The sequence below is a fragment of the Anastrepha obliqua genome, chromosome 3 (assembly GCF_027943255.1).
Source record: "Anastrepha obliqua isolate idAnaObli1 chromosome 3, idAnaObli1_1.0, whole genome shotgun sequence".
Classification (NCBI taxonomy): domain Eukaryota; kingdom Metazoa; phylum Arthropoda; class Insecta; order Diptera; family Tephritidae; genus Anastrepha; species Anastrepha obliqua.
This window is the reverse complement of record NC_072894.1, coordinates 82,396,361-82,413,648: the sequence shown is the minus strand read 5'-3', so window position 1 is coordinate 82,413,648 and position 17,288 is coordinate 82,396,361. Positions and strand designations below refer to the sequence as shown.

The following is a 17,288-nucleotide window of genomic DNA, read 5'->3' as shown; positions in this document are numbered from 1 at the left end:
CCCGCTCGCGTAGGAGTAGTTTTGAGTGATTTAGGATATGTATATAAAAGAATTACAGACAATAATTTCATAGAAAATAATTTTTTAACCATAATATTACAATAGCCGGCATCCGTTAGTATGCCTCGTTGAATAAAATCAAAACAATCAATCAGAAAAATATCAAGCAAAATTATTTTAATTAATTTTCTATCTCAAACCGTTTTTGAACTTTGCATTTGGGTCATAGTTAAACAGCTATGCGGATTATGAAGTCTAGAGTGTGCTATAAATAGTGGGAAATAGGAAAAACTAAGATTTTTTAGATTAAATTTAAACAAATATTCGATTATTACTGACGAATGATGGCGCGGCCTGGGAGCTGTGGGAAGGGAGTTCCATCATAAAAACATGCCTATAACCTTCATTGGGTGAAAATATGAATGGATAAAAATTTTTACGTCATTTGGTGTTGTCGTTTCGTAGTGATGCGCGGACAACGTACAGAGATTCACCTTTATAGTATAGATGTGCCTACATGAAGTCATGCCTATTTATTTGTAAGAAATCAAATACATGTAAAGTTTATTTATAATTATTATTATTACTATGACTAATATTACATTTACACATATTTACAACTACATTATAGGTATGTAAATAAGTTACTATAGAGCTTTATAGATATGGATGACTTTTTATATCGTAAAAACTAGCGTTATTTATGTTGGGAGTGTTTTAAAGTATCCATCGAGCAAAGTGTCATTAACGTGTACAAAAGTCCATTTCATGTTTGCATTATTCCTTTTACATCTGTTTATTACCACTTCTTTGTAGTTCGGGTAGGCTTCCAAGCAAAAATTCCGTCTTTTCCCATAAACCAACCACTGCGTTTTACGATTGTAATACCACAACTGATCGCTACTACCATTGTGACAATCATAAAACACCACAACTGAATTGGCTTTTTTCTGGACAGCCTGCAAGCAATATTCTTCACCGCGCATACGCAAATCGTGATTTTCGCTTAGGGACCAGTCTTGATTTCGACTAGGGAACATTTTTTCTTTTTCGCATTGCTCAACACCAATCGGTCTGTAATCGGGAGGACCTAATGTATCGAGGCAAAGATTCGGCGCTCCCACATTTCTAATCTGACCAAATGCGAAATCAGTAGTGCCTTTTGGCGGAAACTCTTTCAACAAGTCGTAGGCTACATTTTCCATAAACCACTTAAATGACTTGCAATGTAACTTATTGCGTAAAGCTCTTTGCTCGGTTAAATCGCCTGCATCGATTTTTTCATACAATCCGTGTCCATGGTGGTAGAGATATTGCTTGTACTCATCCATCCACACCTCCGCTACACGTTTGTAATTCTGCAGTAAAATTGTGTGTTAATGAAAACACCTATGTACATATGTTCGCACATGACCTACGCTAATTATTTATGACACTTACCTTATATAAGTAGTCATCTTTACGATCACTCGTCACACCAGGCCAATCAGTCTTTCGGAAAATATGTCCTACTCGTGAACATGGCGCATCCAATAGCCGTCCGCCACACATCCAAATTTTGAAACTTAATTCGTACTGCTCTCCACCCCAAATATCTAATCCCTCATCATATCCGCCTAACTCCCAAAACCAGTCTCGTGATATAGCGAACAAACCACCCGACATGATAGGGCTCTCGAATGGTTTTGTGGGATCTTTCATGTCATTCACAAATAGTGGAATCCTTTTATAGTCAAACATCCAATCAAAAACACCACGTGCGCCTTCATCTTGAATTCTGTACTCAAAGGTTTCGTCATCAATCACATCGATCATCGGGCATACAACTGTTCGCTTATCTAGCACGATTGGATGTAGTAGTGGCGGCAGCCAATTATAATTGGTCTCTATGTGTGAATCCATAAAAACCAAAATGTCACCGACTGCCTTAATGGCACCAGCCAGACGTGCTGCTATCAGGCCTTGACGTTTTCGAAAACGATGAATTTCTACTTTAGGAAAATACTTTCTCACATAGTCGTCTAGTTGCCCCTTCAGTTCGACCCGATCGCTAAAATCATCCACGAGTATTATTTCTTTTATTAACTCCGAGGGGGTACGGGAAACAATACTATGCAGAGAACGCACCAAAGCGCTGAAGTGTTCATTATAGAAGGGTATGACTATACTAACGGCTGGCAAATTGGCGAAATATTTTTTCGTTTGACAACTAAAAATAAAAGTTTGTTAATGTATTTTTTGAGAAAGCCTGAATAATAAAAACATATTTATAAAAGTAAGCCTTCCTAGAAAGCAGCATACATATATTTACATAAGCATATGAAATCGATCCTTTGAAACTACATATATTTAAATAAAAGTACATATAACACTAAAAAGATCGGTTGCACTGTAGGGATTTAATGGTAGCTTGACTGACAGAGTAGATAGTAATCATTTGTGCTACTCCGATCAGGTAGCCGTAAGTTTAGGTTGAGTTGCAGCACTTCCGAATCAATCCCACTGAATAATGCTACCTTATTGTTTCGCCTTGAGCCATCAGTGAGGATAGCCACTGACCCTAGGCCTTTAACGTTATCCCACGCAAATCTCTTTGGAAATTTTTGGAAATTTTGTGGAGCGCTGTAATCCAGATCCTTGTGTATTCCCTGAAAAGTTTATAAAATTTGTGCTCAAATCTGAAATCTCTCCAGGGTAAGTTTGATTACTTTACAATTATAGTTTTTTTATACTCTAACTCTTTTCTACTCTAACTACTTTTTTACTTTAAATTTCGAATATTTGAAAATGTAATTAGAAAACTAAATATTGATCTGTCGAACATTGAACCGGACCGAACCGTTTGGGCGGAACCAAAAGTTTGGAACTAAGTATCTAGGATTAGTCCAGTCATCTGGTAGTTTGACCTGGAAAGTTTTGCGGGAGTTTTGAAACTGGATAATTTTAATAGATTTTGGCATGCTCTTTTCGAATTTCAACTTTGCCACCTCGTATCTGCGACGCTAGCGCCGCCAATACAATATCTCCATTCCGACGCATTTTATGAGAAAAACATAGGTATACAAAATTAAACTAGAGATAATTTTCTACATTTTATGTTATAACGATTTTTTGTAAAATCAATAGTTTTTGGCGTATGAGCGCTACAAAGTACATTTTAATATGCGTTTTCGAAAAAAACTCATTTCCACACCACCTGGAAATTTCCGCAAATTTAGTACTACAGTTTGCTACATTTTCAGGATATCCGTCGAATACGATTATGGCATTGGATTTATATTTAGATCGGACGTACGTGATGTAGTTACTGCAAATAGATGAAAATAGTTCACCACGATGCCAAATGCCCTCCGTCGATGACATACCTACATTGCATCGCCAACATTTATGTATGTCTCCAGACTGTTGCTTAAATGCCTTGTACATTGAAAGTTTAACGCATTTACGCATGCCTTTATAGCAATAAAGGAAATGGAGCAAGTTCGTACGTAAGAAAGTTTTTAAGTTCCTCTTCAGATTCTTTTGCAATGCACATTCCTTGGAAAATTAACAATGGATTAATCGGAACAATGTCACCTTCTATCATGATAAGAGTAAATGAACTGCATCGCAGTATCTATCTCATTCGCATACGGACCTTTTTTATTTTTTCAGCTGGTGGTGCTTGATACATTTTTTTCATGCAGGAATTATGGTACTGTGCATCGGCTGCGACCAAGTCATGCTGAAGACGCTCAACAATTGCTCGACCGCAATCATCATTACGAGCTCTAGCAAGTTCAGAAATACTATTTTTCATTGATAATTTTCGCACACTGTACACAACGCCACGCTTGCACAACCGCTTCTGTTTTTGTTTTGCTATAAACTCTGCTGTTATTTCATCAGCACATAAAAAACAATGGTCTTTGAAAGAAAATATTGGGTGCGAGGATCGCAGTGGTAGTTGAGGGGTCGTGACATCACTTCCTCTACCCAATGATGCAGTGATTAACTTTTCATTGTTGTATCGTTTTAGACATATGTACATCATGAACCGCTATCGATTTTATTCCCGCCAAAAGTTTAACTTTATTGTTATTTCTTTTAACACTTGATTTACGAAAGTCTCCAATCCTTTTTCCTTCACTTCAATTGTTTCATTTTCTAATAATGGATTATCACAAATAAAACAATTTCTTTCATCAGAAGCCATGACTCTAAAAACACAAACTTCACTGTAAATCGATAGACATATGCTGATGACTCAGTCTAAACTAGATACTTCTCTTCAGTTCTACCGACAGATGTTTCGTTGAAGGTCGAGAGAAAAAGGGGCCCTTCAACAAAGGCGACACATTACCCTTATACCTGCTTTTCTAAAACCTGCTATAGTAGAAGATTATTGTACACCAAAAACTATTGATTTTACAAAAAAATCGTTGTAACATAAAATGTTGGAAATTATCTCTAGTTTAATTTTGTATACATATGTTTTTCTCATAAAATGCGTCGGAATGGAGATATTGTAAAAAAACTGTTTTTAGGCGCCATTTTTGAAATTCGAAAAGAGCATGCCAAAATCTATAAAAATTAATATACCTAGTTTGAAAACTCCCGGAAAATTTTCCAGGTAACTCCCTTTTTTTACCAAATGACTGGACTAGATAGAGAAGCTCGTTTTGCAAGGGAAAAGTTTCATTCACCCTGTATTCAGAGCATTAGATTTAAAGAAATCACTTAAAATCACCTTAAAATATCCTAAACGTACACTAATACAATTTTTTTGAATAGAGAACTGATGAAATGAGTGCCTAATCCACATTTTTCAAGGAAAAATATAAAATTTCTGAAGACAATGGATTGGTAATTAACAATTAAAAAAAACCTTATTATTAATGCAGTAAACGCTGTACGAAGAGTCAACGCAAAAGTAACGATTTTTTTTTAAAAATTGTGATTGGTTTGCTGCATTCTGTGCAGCTTCTACATCTGGAAAGCGTGGAAAACCTTATATCTGGTATGCAAATTTTTCAGCATCAAATATTATAAAAGGTGCAAAAAAACTACACTTTTGAGAGAATACGGATTTGAGCACATGTACGAAGCGTATTTGGGAGGACTGCAACTGTAGGTGAAGGAACTGAAGGTAATATTGTGGAAGATAAGCTATTGTGGAAGGACGACAGGCACTTAAAGGAAGACAATTATCTTAGAATCGTAACAGCAATAATTTTTGCTGCCATGGAAGCAAGAAATGCAGAAATGTGAACAAAGTTACTGCCCACCTGATTCATCGATAACAACAACCAACTTTTATGCAAAAATAACATCTTTACAACGTTTAATGGAAAGCTACTCCGTGTATACATCAGGACTCAAAAACTTAGTTTTATATAGTAAGTGGGAATGTGACGATTCATCTTGACAAACTGAGTGTAAAAAACCATTTCTAATAAAGTCTGAGTAGATTTTAAATACAAATTTGTTCATTGCTTCGTGCTCTAAATTCAAATTAATTGATAAAGCAGCTGGCTATATTGTTTGGCAAAGTCAAGCATCTTCATCTGGTAGATTTTTAGGCCGATTTCAATTGAGTTTTCGAAGTAAACCCCAATGAATACAAAATCTATTGTGCTTAAGGGGTTAGGGGTAGTCAGAATTTTCAAAAAATTGATTTTTTTTTGCATTTTCTTAAAGTATAATGTTTTAAAAATATTGTGTAAAAATTTAAAGTGAATCCGACAAATACTCTTCAAGTTATTCAACAATTAACAAAGGGCGCTCGGCCGCTCCGGAGCCGATAGCAAAACTTTAAATGCGTTTTTCTCAAAACTATGTTTTTCAAACTGGTGAACACTGTAACTTAAAAACCGCTACGTAGATTTCAATAAAATTTATACAGCTTTTGAAAAACATAAAAAACTTGTGCCTGATCGAAGGATTTTTTTTTTTCAAAAATTTCGATTTTTTTTTAACAATTAACTGTTGGTTTTTTGCTCTAAAATCTGGAAAAAATTTTCTGAGGCCGCCATTTTGTTCATTTTGAAAAAAAAAAAAAGCTTCGATCAGGCACAAGATTATCTATTAATAAAACTAATTTTTCTTATCCGATTGGTTTTAGATGAATCTGCAAGGACTTGTGATGTTCACCGCAAGGGACTTCTGGAGAAACGGGCTTCACACAAACAACGATAACTTTTGCAATTATTAATTTTTTTTTTTTGAAATTTTGGTGAAGTCAAGTTAAAACATGATGTTTTTATGCTATGTTTTTATTTTTGTTAAATAAATTAATTAAGTAGCAAAAAAAAATTCGTGAAAATCATCATTTTTTCGGGCCTCTGACTACCCCTAACCCCTTAATTTACAGGACCAAATTGGTGAATTGCATGCGGGGAAAATATACTCGGAAACGCTAAACAAGGATGCAAGTATTTTTCACTTTAGCCTTGAAGGCAACTTAAACAACAGAAGCTTGGCTATCGTGATAGCCAGACAGCAATTAAAGCTCTCAATCTCAAAACTGGTGCTGGAATATTTTTATAAGCTGAATATCTGAGGGGCAGCATTCGCATTTATAGGCCAAGAGCCATTTTCTAGCCTAGGAAAAAGTAACTTCTCCTCTCTTATTCAGAAAGTAGAGGATAGGCAAAGAAGAAGTTGGGTACAGAGAAATACTCTGAATCTGTCAAAGGGCACAATAGATCTTTCAAGTCGCATCTTACAAGTCCCCCTCATAATAATACTAATAATAATAATCCGTCATTGATATGGAAAGCCACTAAAAACTTCGTCAAAGCAGTTCCACTTAAGCCTCCCATCAAAAAACAACACGGATCTTGGGCAAAGACCAATAAAGAGAAGGCAAACACACCAACTGAACACTTTAAAACAATATTGTCAAACGAAAAAGACAATCAGCACATTGAATAAAATGAAAATACGAGTACCCCAGAAAATAAAATGAATATGACGACAAATATTCAACAGCATATCAAGGACACAATGTTTCCCACGCATCTGGAAAGTTCAAAAGCTTCAAAAGCGACATCATATCGCCCCATCAGTCTCTTGCCCATTCTTTCAAAAGTGTCTGAAAAAATATTCTTTGCCAGATTAGACAAAATTCTGATAGAAAAAAAATAATACCAAGCCATCAATTTGAATTTAGACGACAGCCTTCAACTGTGCAGCAAGTCCACAGAGTTATAAACAAAATATTAAATTCTCAAAAGTTACCTGGAAAACCGACATTTCTTTATACAGGTTGAAGACGATTAGTTAAGTATGATGCAAATGTCAGCAGGTGTACCCCAAGGTAGTGTTCCAGGGCCTCTATTGTACCTGATATTTACAGCAGATATACCGATCCCAACAACAAAAAATTGTATGATAGCCACATTCGGTTTTAATGGCATCAGATAAAATAAAAACAATACATGGCATTGTAACATGGCTCAATAAATGGGGAATAGAAGTCAACAAAGTTAAAACGGTACAAATAATATATACAAACACAGGCTTTCTAGAAACAAAAACTAACAATAAAAAACAATAAAATAAAAATCCTTCCTACTGCAATGTACCTTGGCATAACTATAGATAAAAAAGTAAATTGAAAACGACATATAGAAAATAAACGAAATGAAATCAAAAACAAGCTCAGACAACTAACGGGTGATTTTTTAGCTATTATCTTTTTAAACAGTTGATTTAAACAGCTGACGCACATTTCGTGTTTTGCTTCACTGTCAAACATCTTCAGTTTGGTCTATAATTTAACCATGAATCGTCTTACAAACGGACAACGCTTGCAAATCAATGAATTTTATTACAAAAATGCGTGTTCTGTTAAGAAAGTTTATCGCGCGCTTCTCCATTTTATGGTCAGCTTAATCGACCCACTGAAGCGGCTATTCGAGCTATTGTGACTAAATTTAGAACCAAATTTACATTATTGGACATCAAACCACCAACACGCTTACGTAGAGTGCGAACTGTATCGGCCAGTGTTAATGATGACCATCAATTAACGATTCGTCGCCGTTGGCAGCGATTGGGCCTCTGTTACTCAACAACGTGGAAAATTTTGCGAAATGATTTAGGTGTGAAACCTTTCAAAATACAACTGGTACAAGAATTGAAGCCGAACGACCTACCGCAACGCAGAATTTTGGGTGAATGAGCTCTTGGAAAGTTGGCCCAAGATCCACTTTTTTATCGAAAAATTGTGTTCAGCGACGAAGCTTATTTTTCGATCAATGGGTACGTAAATAAACAGAATTGTCGATTTTGGAGTGAAGATGAGCCAGAAGAATTGCAAGAGCTACCAATGTATCCAGAAAAGGTCAAAGTTTGGTGCGGTTTATGGGCTGGAGGTATCATTGGACCGTACTTCTTCAAAGATGCTGCGAATCGTAACGTAACTGTGAATGGTGAGCGCTACCGTGAAATGATATCGAACCTTTTTTTGCCCAAAATGCAAGAGCTTGACTTGCATGACATGTGGTTTCAGCAAGACGATGCCACATGCCACACAGCACGCGTAACAATGGACTTGTTGAGAGGCGAGTTCGGTGAACATTTTATTTCATGTTCGGGACGTGTCAATTGGCCACCCAGATCGTGCGATATAACGCCTTTCGATTATTTTTTGTGGGGCTATGTTAAAGCTCATGTCTATTCAGACAAGCCAGCTTCAATTAACGCATTGGAAGACAACATTAAAGCATTTATATGTGAGATACCGGCCGAAACATTGGAAAGAGTATGCCAAAATTGGACTAAGCGGATGGACCATTTGAAGCGCAGTCGCGGTCAACATTTGCATGAAATAGTCTTCAAACATTAAATTATATGGACAGTACTATCGGTTTAAATAAAAAATTCATGTATTTTTCTGAATTTCACATGTGTGTTTGTTGAAAAACTTTCCTATAGCTCTTAAAAAATCACCCTTTATAATGGCTGTTGGCTAAAAATTCAAAACTAAGCCTCAACAACAAAGTAGGGATATATAAATCTATAATCTCACCCATTTGGAAATATGGCATAGAAATCTGGGGCACAGCAAAAAAAATCAATATCAAAACAATTCAAAGGACCCAATCTAAAATATTTCGAACAATAATAAAAGCAGGCTGGTATATACCGAACGATGTGATCCACAGCAACCTCAATATCGACACAATAGATGAAACAATTAGAAAATACAGCATCAAGCACATACAACGACTAACGAAACATTAAAATGAGCAAATGCGCAAATGCGCAAACTACCACAATCGGAGAAAGTGGCAAAACGGAGATTAAAACGATTAACTCCAACAGAACTCACAATATAACAAAAAAACAGAAAATACAAAAAACAATAATAATTAAAACATTTAGAAAATAATATATAATATTATAATGTAGCATAATCTGAAGCAAAATTGAATGTTTATCTAATGTTGGTTAGAACAAAGATTTCCAATACTACTTTAAAAATATTAATTAAAATTTAACAGATTGTAATTTAAAAAGGGAAATATAAAAAATTTACCGAGGTATGAACAAGCACAGTTTGTGCTACTTCGAGCATAATGAACGATTTTGAGAAAATCACCGTCAGACCTAATCAATACCGCATGCCTGGATTAGATGCTTGGAGATGATTTTGTACATATCCTATAACCTTTCATTAAGAAATGGTCTGCTACAAGTAAGGAAAAAGAGGGCAAAAGATTAGAAAAATCGGAGCTAAAGGCTTGTTTGAGAAGATCTGAGATTAATTATAGATAAACCAAAATAAGTAAGCGACAACTTTAATGAAGGTAATTCTACTGCCACTGAAGTGCAGATACACATATTGTATATGATTCTACAAAATATATCTTCTGGTGTTATGACTGTTGCCCAAAGGTTCGACGTGTATGCATTGGAAACCGCAAGAGTATATGTAGGTATGTCAACATATACAAATCGTATGATATTAGGTGCGCGACTAAATTCCCGCTGTTTGTCAATAGATGCCGCCAGCAGTGTCATAAACCAAGCTTAGACATATGGTAAACAAACTGCTTCGACACATTAGTGATTTTATTTTGGTATCATATACTTTTGGTTTTGTGAAAATGTCTGATTTTGTGCCGAATAATCGTCATTTGCGGGAAGTGTTGATTTTCCTCTTTCATTCGTAAAAAACGTCGGCTGAAGCGCATCGATGGATACAAAAAGTTTATGGAGATGTTGCTTTAATTGAAACAACGTGCCGAGATTGGCTCCGTCGCCGAAGGCCAAAAACCTTCGAAGACGCTGAATTGGAGGCATTGCTCAATGACCCGTTAAAACCTACCTGGAAATACTGAAATGGGAAATCCTGATTCACTTGTAACCATTTTTTCAGAATAAAGTTGTATTTTCATCAAAAAAACAGCGATAACTTAGTTGCGCACCTAATATTATATAATATTCATCCTCAGTGCACAAGTTATTGAATCATGGGGAGAATATTAGAAGTACGAGGTTTGTTAAAAAAATATCGCTAATTTTGTATTTTTTCATTATTCATAAATACCTATTTAGTCCCCTTCAAAGTAATCCCCATAAGATATTATACACTTGTGCCAACGTTTTTTCCAATCTTCGAAGCACTTCAAAAAATCAATTTTTTATGTTGTTCAGCTCCTCCTTCGATGCCGTCTTTATCTCGTCAATCGTGTCGTAGCGTCGTCCCTTCATGGGCCTCTTCACTTTCGGGAAGAAGAAAAAGTCACAAGGGGCAGATCTGGGCAATACGGTGGTTGTGGCATCATTATTGTGTTGTGCCAAAAAGTCGCGCACAAGCAACGATGTGTGAGCAGGAGCGTTATCGTGATGCAAGAGCCAATTTTTGTTCTTCCACAAATCCGGACGTTTCTGGCGGATTGCTTCGCGCAAATTGCGCATAACTTGCTAGTAATATTCCTTATTGACCGTTTTACCCTATGGCAAGAACTCTTGATGCACAACGCCCCTGCAATCGAAGAAAACGGTAAGCAAAACTTTTACATTCGACCGAACTTGGCGCGCTTTTTTTGGTCTTGGTTCGTTAGCAGCTTCCATTGAGATGATTGAGCTTTGGTTTCCACGTCATAACCATAAACCCACGATTCGTCACCATTTATGACCCTCTGGAGCAAATTTCGGTCGTCGCGGATAGAGTCCAACATCTCATTAGCAATGTTCATGCGATGCTGCTTTTGGTCGAAATTGGGCAGTTTTGGTACGAATTTTGCGATGACCCGTCTCATGCCCAAATCATTGAAAAAAATCGAATGGCACGAGCCAATCGATATGTCTAGGTCCTCAGCAACTTCTCTAACGGTGATTCGACGATTGGCCAATACCCTTTTCTTCACTTCTTCAATTTTTTCGTCTGTTGTTGAAGTGCTCGAGCGTTCGGCATGCTTTTGGTTGTTCACATCTTCTCGGCCTTCTGAGTTCATTTTGTACCACCGATAAACGTTGCTTTGGTCCAAAGTAGCTTCTCGGTATGACACAGTCAACATTCGGAATGCATCCGCGCGCTTAATTTCGTTTTTCAGACAAAATTTGATACAGTTCTTTGATCCATCTTTTTGAATCGTTAGAAATCGAAGACGAGCCGAAACACGTGCAAGCAAAGCAGCTGTCAACAATTAACTGAACATTCAAAATGGCCGAACTCGTCAGCATGAGTGAGAGACATAAGTACCAACAAATCGCCACAAAAAAAAAAAACAAAATTCGAATATACGTAACCTACGAAAATTCAAAATTCGCGATATTTTTTTAACAAACCTCGTGAACAATATGAAGTGTTACCAACTTCACACTGCTTGTATCTGTAAAACAGCTTATGACATCAACGTCAAAATTGTTCTAATGACAGTTCAATATATTGTTTATAAGCCATCAAAAGCATTTGCGTCTCAGTTTTGTTGAATTTTTTTCCCCCCCGTGATGGAATTCAAACGTAATAGTGTGATTGAGTTATATTTGGCTGAAAAATCACAACCAGCCAGTATTCGTGAGCTCAGTCACCTCAAAGTGAATAAAATGTTTGAACGAAATCCACGTCGAAGTGGAAGAAAAATGGCCAAAGAACTGAAAATATCGCAAGACAGCATTCGACGCATATTGAAAAATGAGCTCAAGGTCAAGGCTTACAAGTTCCAAAAAGCACACGATCTTTCTCCTCAGCAAAAAAAGTTCGGTGCGAAAGAGCAAAGGAGTTGTTGCGCTTGAACGAACGTCGCGAATTTCCTAACATTGTGTTTTCTGATGAAAAAAAAGTCCCAATTGAGCAGTTCATAAACATTCAAAACGATCGTGTTAACTTGACCGAACGCTCATACGAGAATTTGAGCCTACGTATGGCCACTCGAAGCAATTTCCCATCGAAAGTAATGGTTTGGGCCGCAGTGACCGCTGATGGACGCTCCTCAATCGTTTTTATCGAGCCTGGTGTCAAAGTGAATGCGACTTATTATCGGGAAAATGTTTTAGAAGCTGCTTTAGAGCCGTGGACTCGCAAACATTTCGGTCGTAGACCATGGACGTTCCAACAAGACTCGGTGAACCAAGAATGGTTAGAAAATCATATTCCACACTTCATTTCGTCCACACAATGGCTTCCGAATTTGCCAGACGCAAATTCGATGGACTATTCCATCTGGTCCATTTGGGAGTGCAAGGTGAGGACTAAAAAATATGCCAGTATAGATGCGCTGAAAAAAGCGATTATACGAGAATGGGCCAAAATACCTCAAGATCACATTCGTACAGCATGCAACTCATTTTTTGACCGTTTGAAGGCTACAGTCAAGGCAAAATGTGGTCACATCGAGCTAAAGCGTATATATGTTAAAATTGTATATATGTAAAGATTGTAATCATTTTTGAACTATTTTGTCTTTGAAATCAATAAAAACTAATTTCACACAAAAAAGTAATGGTGTTTTGAATAGATAACACTTCATATCGTTCACCCTGTACATACATACATACATACATATAACAAGCATTCGTAAACCATATGCTAGAATTGTCAAAGAACTTGATAAAGATACTCTAGATTTGCTAAAAATAAATAAATTGTGTCTAGATTCTGAGGCGATTGAAACCACGCGCAAATGCAGGTTTTTGTTAAACATATTTTAATATGTAAAATATTCAATATTTTTTTACCGTAATTTTTTGAAAAAGTTTAGATCGCTTAAAAGGCAAATTCCAGAATTCTATTAAAAAATTGTTTTTTTGAAGGTATTTTCATATAATTCTCGTTTAGCCCCTATATTGCAATACTTCAGCAAACTTTTTTAATTTTTAATTTTTTTCAGATGAGAGATAACTCTTTCTACAAAAAAAGATATCCCCGATGTTGATCTATACCTCTGCAACCGAAAGAGATATAAAAGTATTTCGTAAATTTATATGGCATTCAGTATTTCTATGCAAAATCTCAAGTTTATAACTTTGAAAACAAAAAAGTTACAGATTTTTGATGTTATTCCTTATTTTCCATAATGCGCCTAGTGCGTCGCGACTACGGCCGCCATATTTCTAAGTCTCTATTTGTTTAGTGAAGTTAATAATAACAACTAATCTTGTTCCAAAATACCATTCGGTTTTCCGGAGTTAGATGGCACTGTGACAGGACATGAATATCAAATAATAGAAGAAACTTTTCTAATAGCTATCATCTTGGACAAGATGGGTGAGTCGCCAATTAAACTTCTGCCAGGAAGAAGCTTCTCATGCAAACCATTTTCCATTCGGAGACGTGCTAAAACTACATTTATGCACTCCCTAAATTGGAGTGTTTGAGAGAAATATTCTGCGCAAGATTTTTGGACCTTTGAACGTTGGCAACGGCGAATATTGCAGGCGAAGGAACGATGAACTGTATGAGCTTTACAACGACATAGACATAGCGCACCGAATAAAAATCCTGGCTGGATCATGTCCGAATGGATACTAATGCTCCGGCTCTGAAAGTATTCGATGGGCTACCAGCTGGTGGTAGCAGAGGAAGAGGAAGGTCTCCTTTGCGTTGGAAAGATCAGGTGGAAAAGGACTTGGCTTCACTTGGCGTATCCAGCTGGCGCCGGTTAGCACGAGAAAAAAACGATTGGCGCACCTTATTAAACTCGGCCAAAATCGCATAACCGGTTATCGCGCCAATTAGGAAGAAGAATTTGGAGGAAAACTCGACTAAACAAACAGAAATGTATGCTCGCTCCAATCGCATATGTATGTATATAAAGTGCATGCAAGCTTGTACATGTATGTGCTCAACTCACTTACCCATGAAATCGTGTATCCGGCACAGAACGGTGAACCGAAATCATATCAGACAATACAGCATTAAACCCATTTTTCTTGGTCATTTCCTCCTTCAACTCTAGCTTTGATTGATCGCTAATATATGCCGGTCTACCAGACTCACCAATTCCTTTGCGAATTACTTCTCTTTCCATGGCCTCGACATCATGCCAATCCTTGAGATTAGCACTCGAGCTATTCAATCCCTGCGGATTTCGCTGCCAAAACGATTCCTTACTTCTAACTTCAGATTCTTTTTCTTTCAAAGTACTATGTAATACAATTGATTGATATATTAGAATAAATATAATGCTGCCTATTCCAAAAACGCACAAGAATCGATAAATAAACATAAAATTTAAGACGTGCATTTTTCCAAGTTGAACTGAATTGACTAAAACACTAAAATGTATCACCCGCTGCCGTAGATCGACTCAACGAATACACAATTGATCCTCAACTAAACTGAGATCGATTTTCCGGAAATGTTTTACTACAATTCAAGAAACTTCCCATCTGCGGTTTACATACATATGTATGTATCTAATTTTCACCTGAGCAAATATGTATGTGTGCACCATGCTGTATATAAGTATGTCAGTATTTATTTGAAATATTATTTATGTATATGTACATATGTATGCATACGTAAACACAAATGCATATGTCGATAAAAAAATATTCATTTGAAATTTGTACTTAAGTTGACCCATATTTTTTGGTATTGAAGCTTCTCATCTCCCGTTCTGAGAAAAAAGATTATTGTTGGGCATGTGCTAGAAATCTCGTGATTTCATTCCGATATCGAGGTGTCAATTTACGCCTTTTCAATGAGGTTTGAAGTTAAATCCGAAACAGTTGATTATCGGAGAACAAAAACTTCTATTTAAACAAACAACCTGGAAAGTCAGAAGAAAGTTGAGCAGAGACTCTCCGATCCACCGAATATTCCAGAGCCTATGAGGTGCATATACAAAGCAGAATCAACTTTTGCCTCTGCATAGCACAGGATAAAAAAACAAAAAACACTTTGCAGAGTATTATTAAGTGTATAGAGTTGCCGTCAATTCCCGCTGGGCTGAAATTACCAGCCACGTTGAGATTTCTTGCGGAAGCAGGATTCCAAAGATATTTTGGAAGAGATTTACATATTGTAATATATAGAACGGTGGTGTCTTAAATTTTCAAAGAAGTGATAAATATCTTACCCACACGGTACCCAAAGTGGGTAGTTGGAAGGACTCAATATGATGATAGCCAGCCTAGTTGAGACCATGAGCATTAGTATTTATAATAAATTGGAATGGTTTTAACGCCTCCAAAAACCGGACAGGAGTTGGACTACTTCGAGTGACGAAACTCTGAAGTTGCTAGTGGACACACACTTTCCCAGCAACGAATCATCTAACGTGTTAATCAACAATGGTACAGAAAGACCAAACTCTGACATTGAAGAAATAATCACTGAAACTAAGATAGCCTGGGCAGTGAACACGTTCAAACCATTTAAATCACCGGGCCCAGATGGATTATTCCCGGCCCAAATACAACATTCACTAAACTACATCATGGAGTGGTTGACGGTCATATTTAAGGCCGCTCTGAAACTGAAAAGTGTCCCATCAACATGGAAAGAGGTAAAAGTGGTCTTTATCCCTAAAGCGGGAAAAAGTTCACACACGACACCTAAGGATTTCAGGCCAATAAGCCTATCCTCCTTTCTGCTAAAAACATTAGAAAGAATTTTAGAAGAGCATATTAGGGCTAACATCACCCCTTATAAGCTCAGCATCTCACAACATGCGTACTGTAAAGGGAAATCAACCGAAACAGCACTTAACTCACTTGTTACAGAAATCGAGAAGTCAATGTATAATAAAGAATTCACACTGGTAGCCTTCCTAGATATCGAGGGCGCATTCAACAACATCCTACCGGAAACCATAATAAAGGCACTGACGGACTTCGGGATCTCTGGCGCCCTGGTTGAGTTCATCAAAAACATGCTCTTGGGCAGATTGGTGATCGCAACCCTAGGGGACTCAGAGATCAAGAAAAAAGTTAGCAGAGGAACACCTCACGGCGGTGTGCTGTCCCCTCTCCTATGGGTGCTGGCACTAAACTCATTGCTAAAGAGCCTAGAGGAGAGAGGACAACACGTTGTAGCCTATGCGGACGATGTTGCATTGGTAGTAAGGGGGAAATTCCCCAATACACTCATAGAAGTCATGCAGAATTTACTAAACATGGTTGAAAACTGGTCAAAAGCAAATGGGCTAAGCGTCAACCCCAGTAAAACTGAACTCATCCTATTTACCAGGAAACACAAAATTCCAAATATAACTCCTCCGACTCTAGGTGGAACGGCACTGTCATTCAGTGATGAGGCCCGCTACCTAGGTCTAATACTAGACCGAAAGCTAACATGGAAGGCAAATGTCGAAGATAGAGTAAAAAGGGCGACAATAGCACTATACTCTTGTAAACAGCTAATAGGACTAAGTTGGGGTCTCTCCCCATCTATCGTATACTGGCTTTACACGGCAATTGTCAGACCAATCCTAACATACGGCATATTAGTATGATGGCCAGCTTTAGATAAATTGTACGTCAAAAGAACCATGGCACACGTACAAAGAATGGCCAGTCTTTGCATCTGCGGGGCCCTCAGAACCACACCCACAGATGCACTAAATATTATTCTTAACATTTTACCAATAGAGCAGTACGGTAAGCAAACAGCTGCCAAAGCAACTCTCAGACTAAGAGAAATCGGCCTACTCAGAACGTACCAAAGAGGGCACTCCTCAATTTTAGAACAATTCCCCTGCATTCCCAGCACAACGGATTTCTGTAGGACCAAGGACATCAATTTCGATAAATCCTTTGTCACAGTATTTCCTTCCAAAGAGGAATGGGATAACGGGCTCATTGTCAAGATAAATGACTTAAACATCTACACAGATGGCTCAAAACTA

At 37.2% G+C, this 17,288-nt stretch overlaps 1 protein-coding gene across 1 annotated transcript; it reads right to left on the bottom strand.

The window, feature by feature from the left end:
• Positions 1 to 666: 666 nt before the first annotated feature.
• LOC129242095 (N-acetylgalactosaminyltransferase 6-like) lies at positions 667 to 14,681 on the bottom strand. Its single transcript, XM_054878654.1, has 4 exons — positions 14,644 to 14,681; positions 14,293 to 14,580; positions 1,441 to 2,209; positions 667 to 1,358 (listed from the first exon to the last, which is right to left on the bottom strand). Exons 1-4 carry the CDS (start codon positions 14,679 to 14,681, stop codon positions 702 to 704), a joined length of 1,752 nt encoding a protein of 583 aa, XP_054734629.1. The 3' UTR covers positions 667 to 701.
• Positions 14,682 to 17,288: the final 2,607 nt, after the last annotated feature.

Bases quoted from the DNA above. Each gene is read 5' to 3' on its own strand.
- LOC129242095 (XM_054878654.1), bottom strand. From the start codon at position 14,681: ATGCACGTCTTAAATTTTATGTTTATTTATCGATTCTT. The intron at 14,581-14,643 runs GTGCGTTTTTGG...TGTATTACATAG, and splicing joins ATGTTTATTTATCGATTCTT to TACTTTGAAAGAAAAAGAAT. The intron at 1,359-1,440 runs GTAAGTGTCATA...ATTTTACTGCAG, and splicing joins AAGATGACTACTTATATAAG to AATTACAAACGTGTAGCGGA.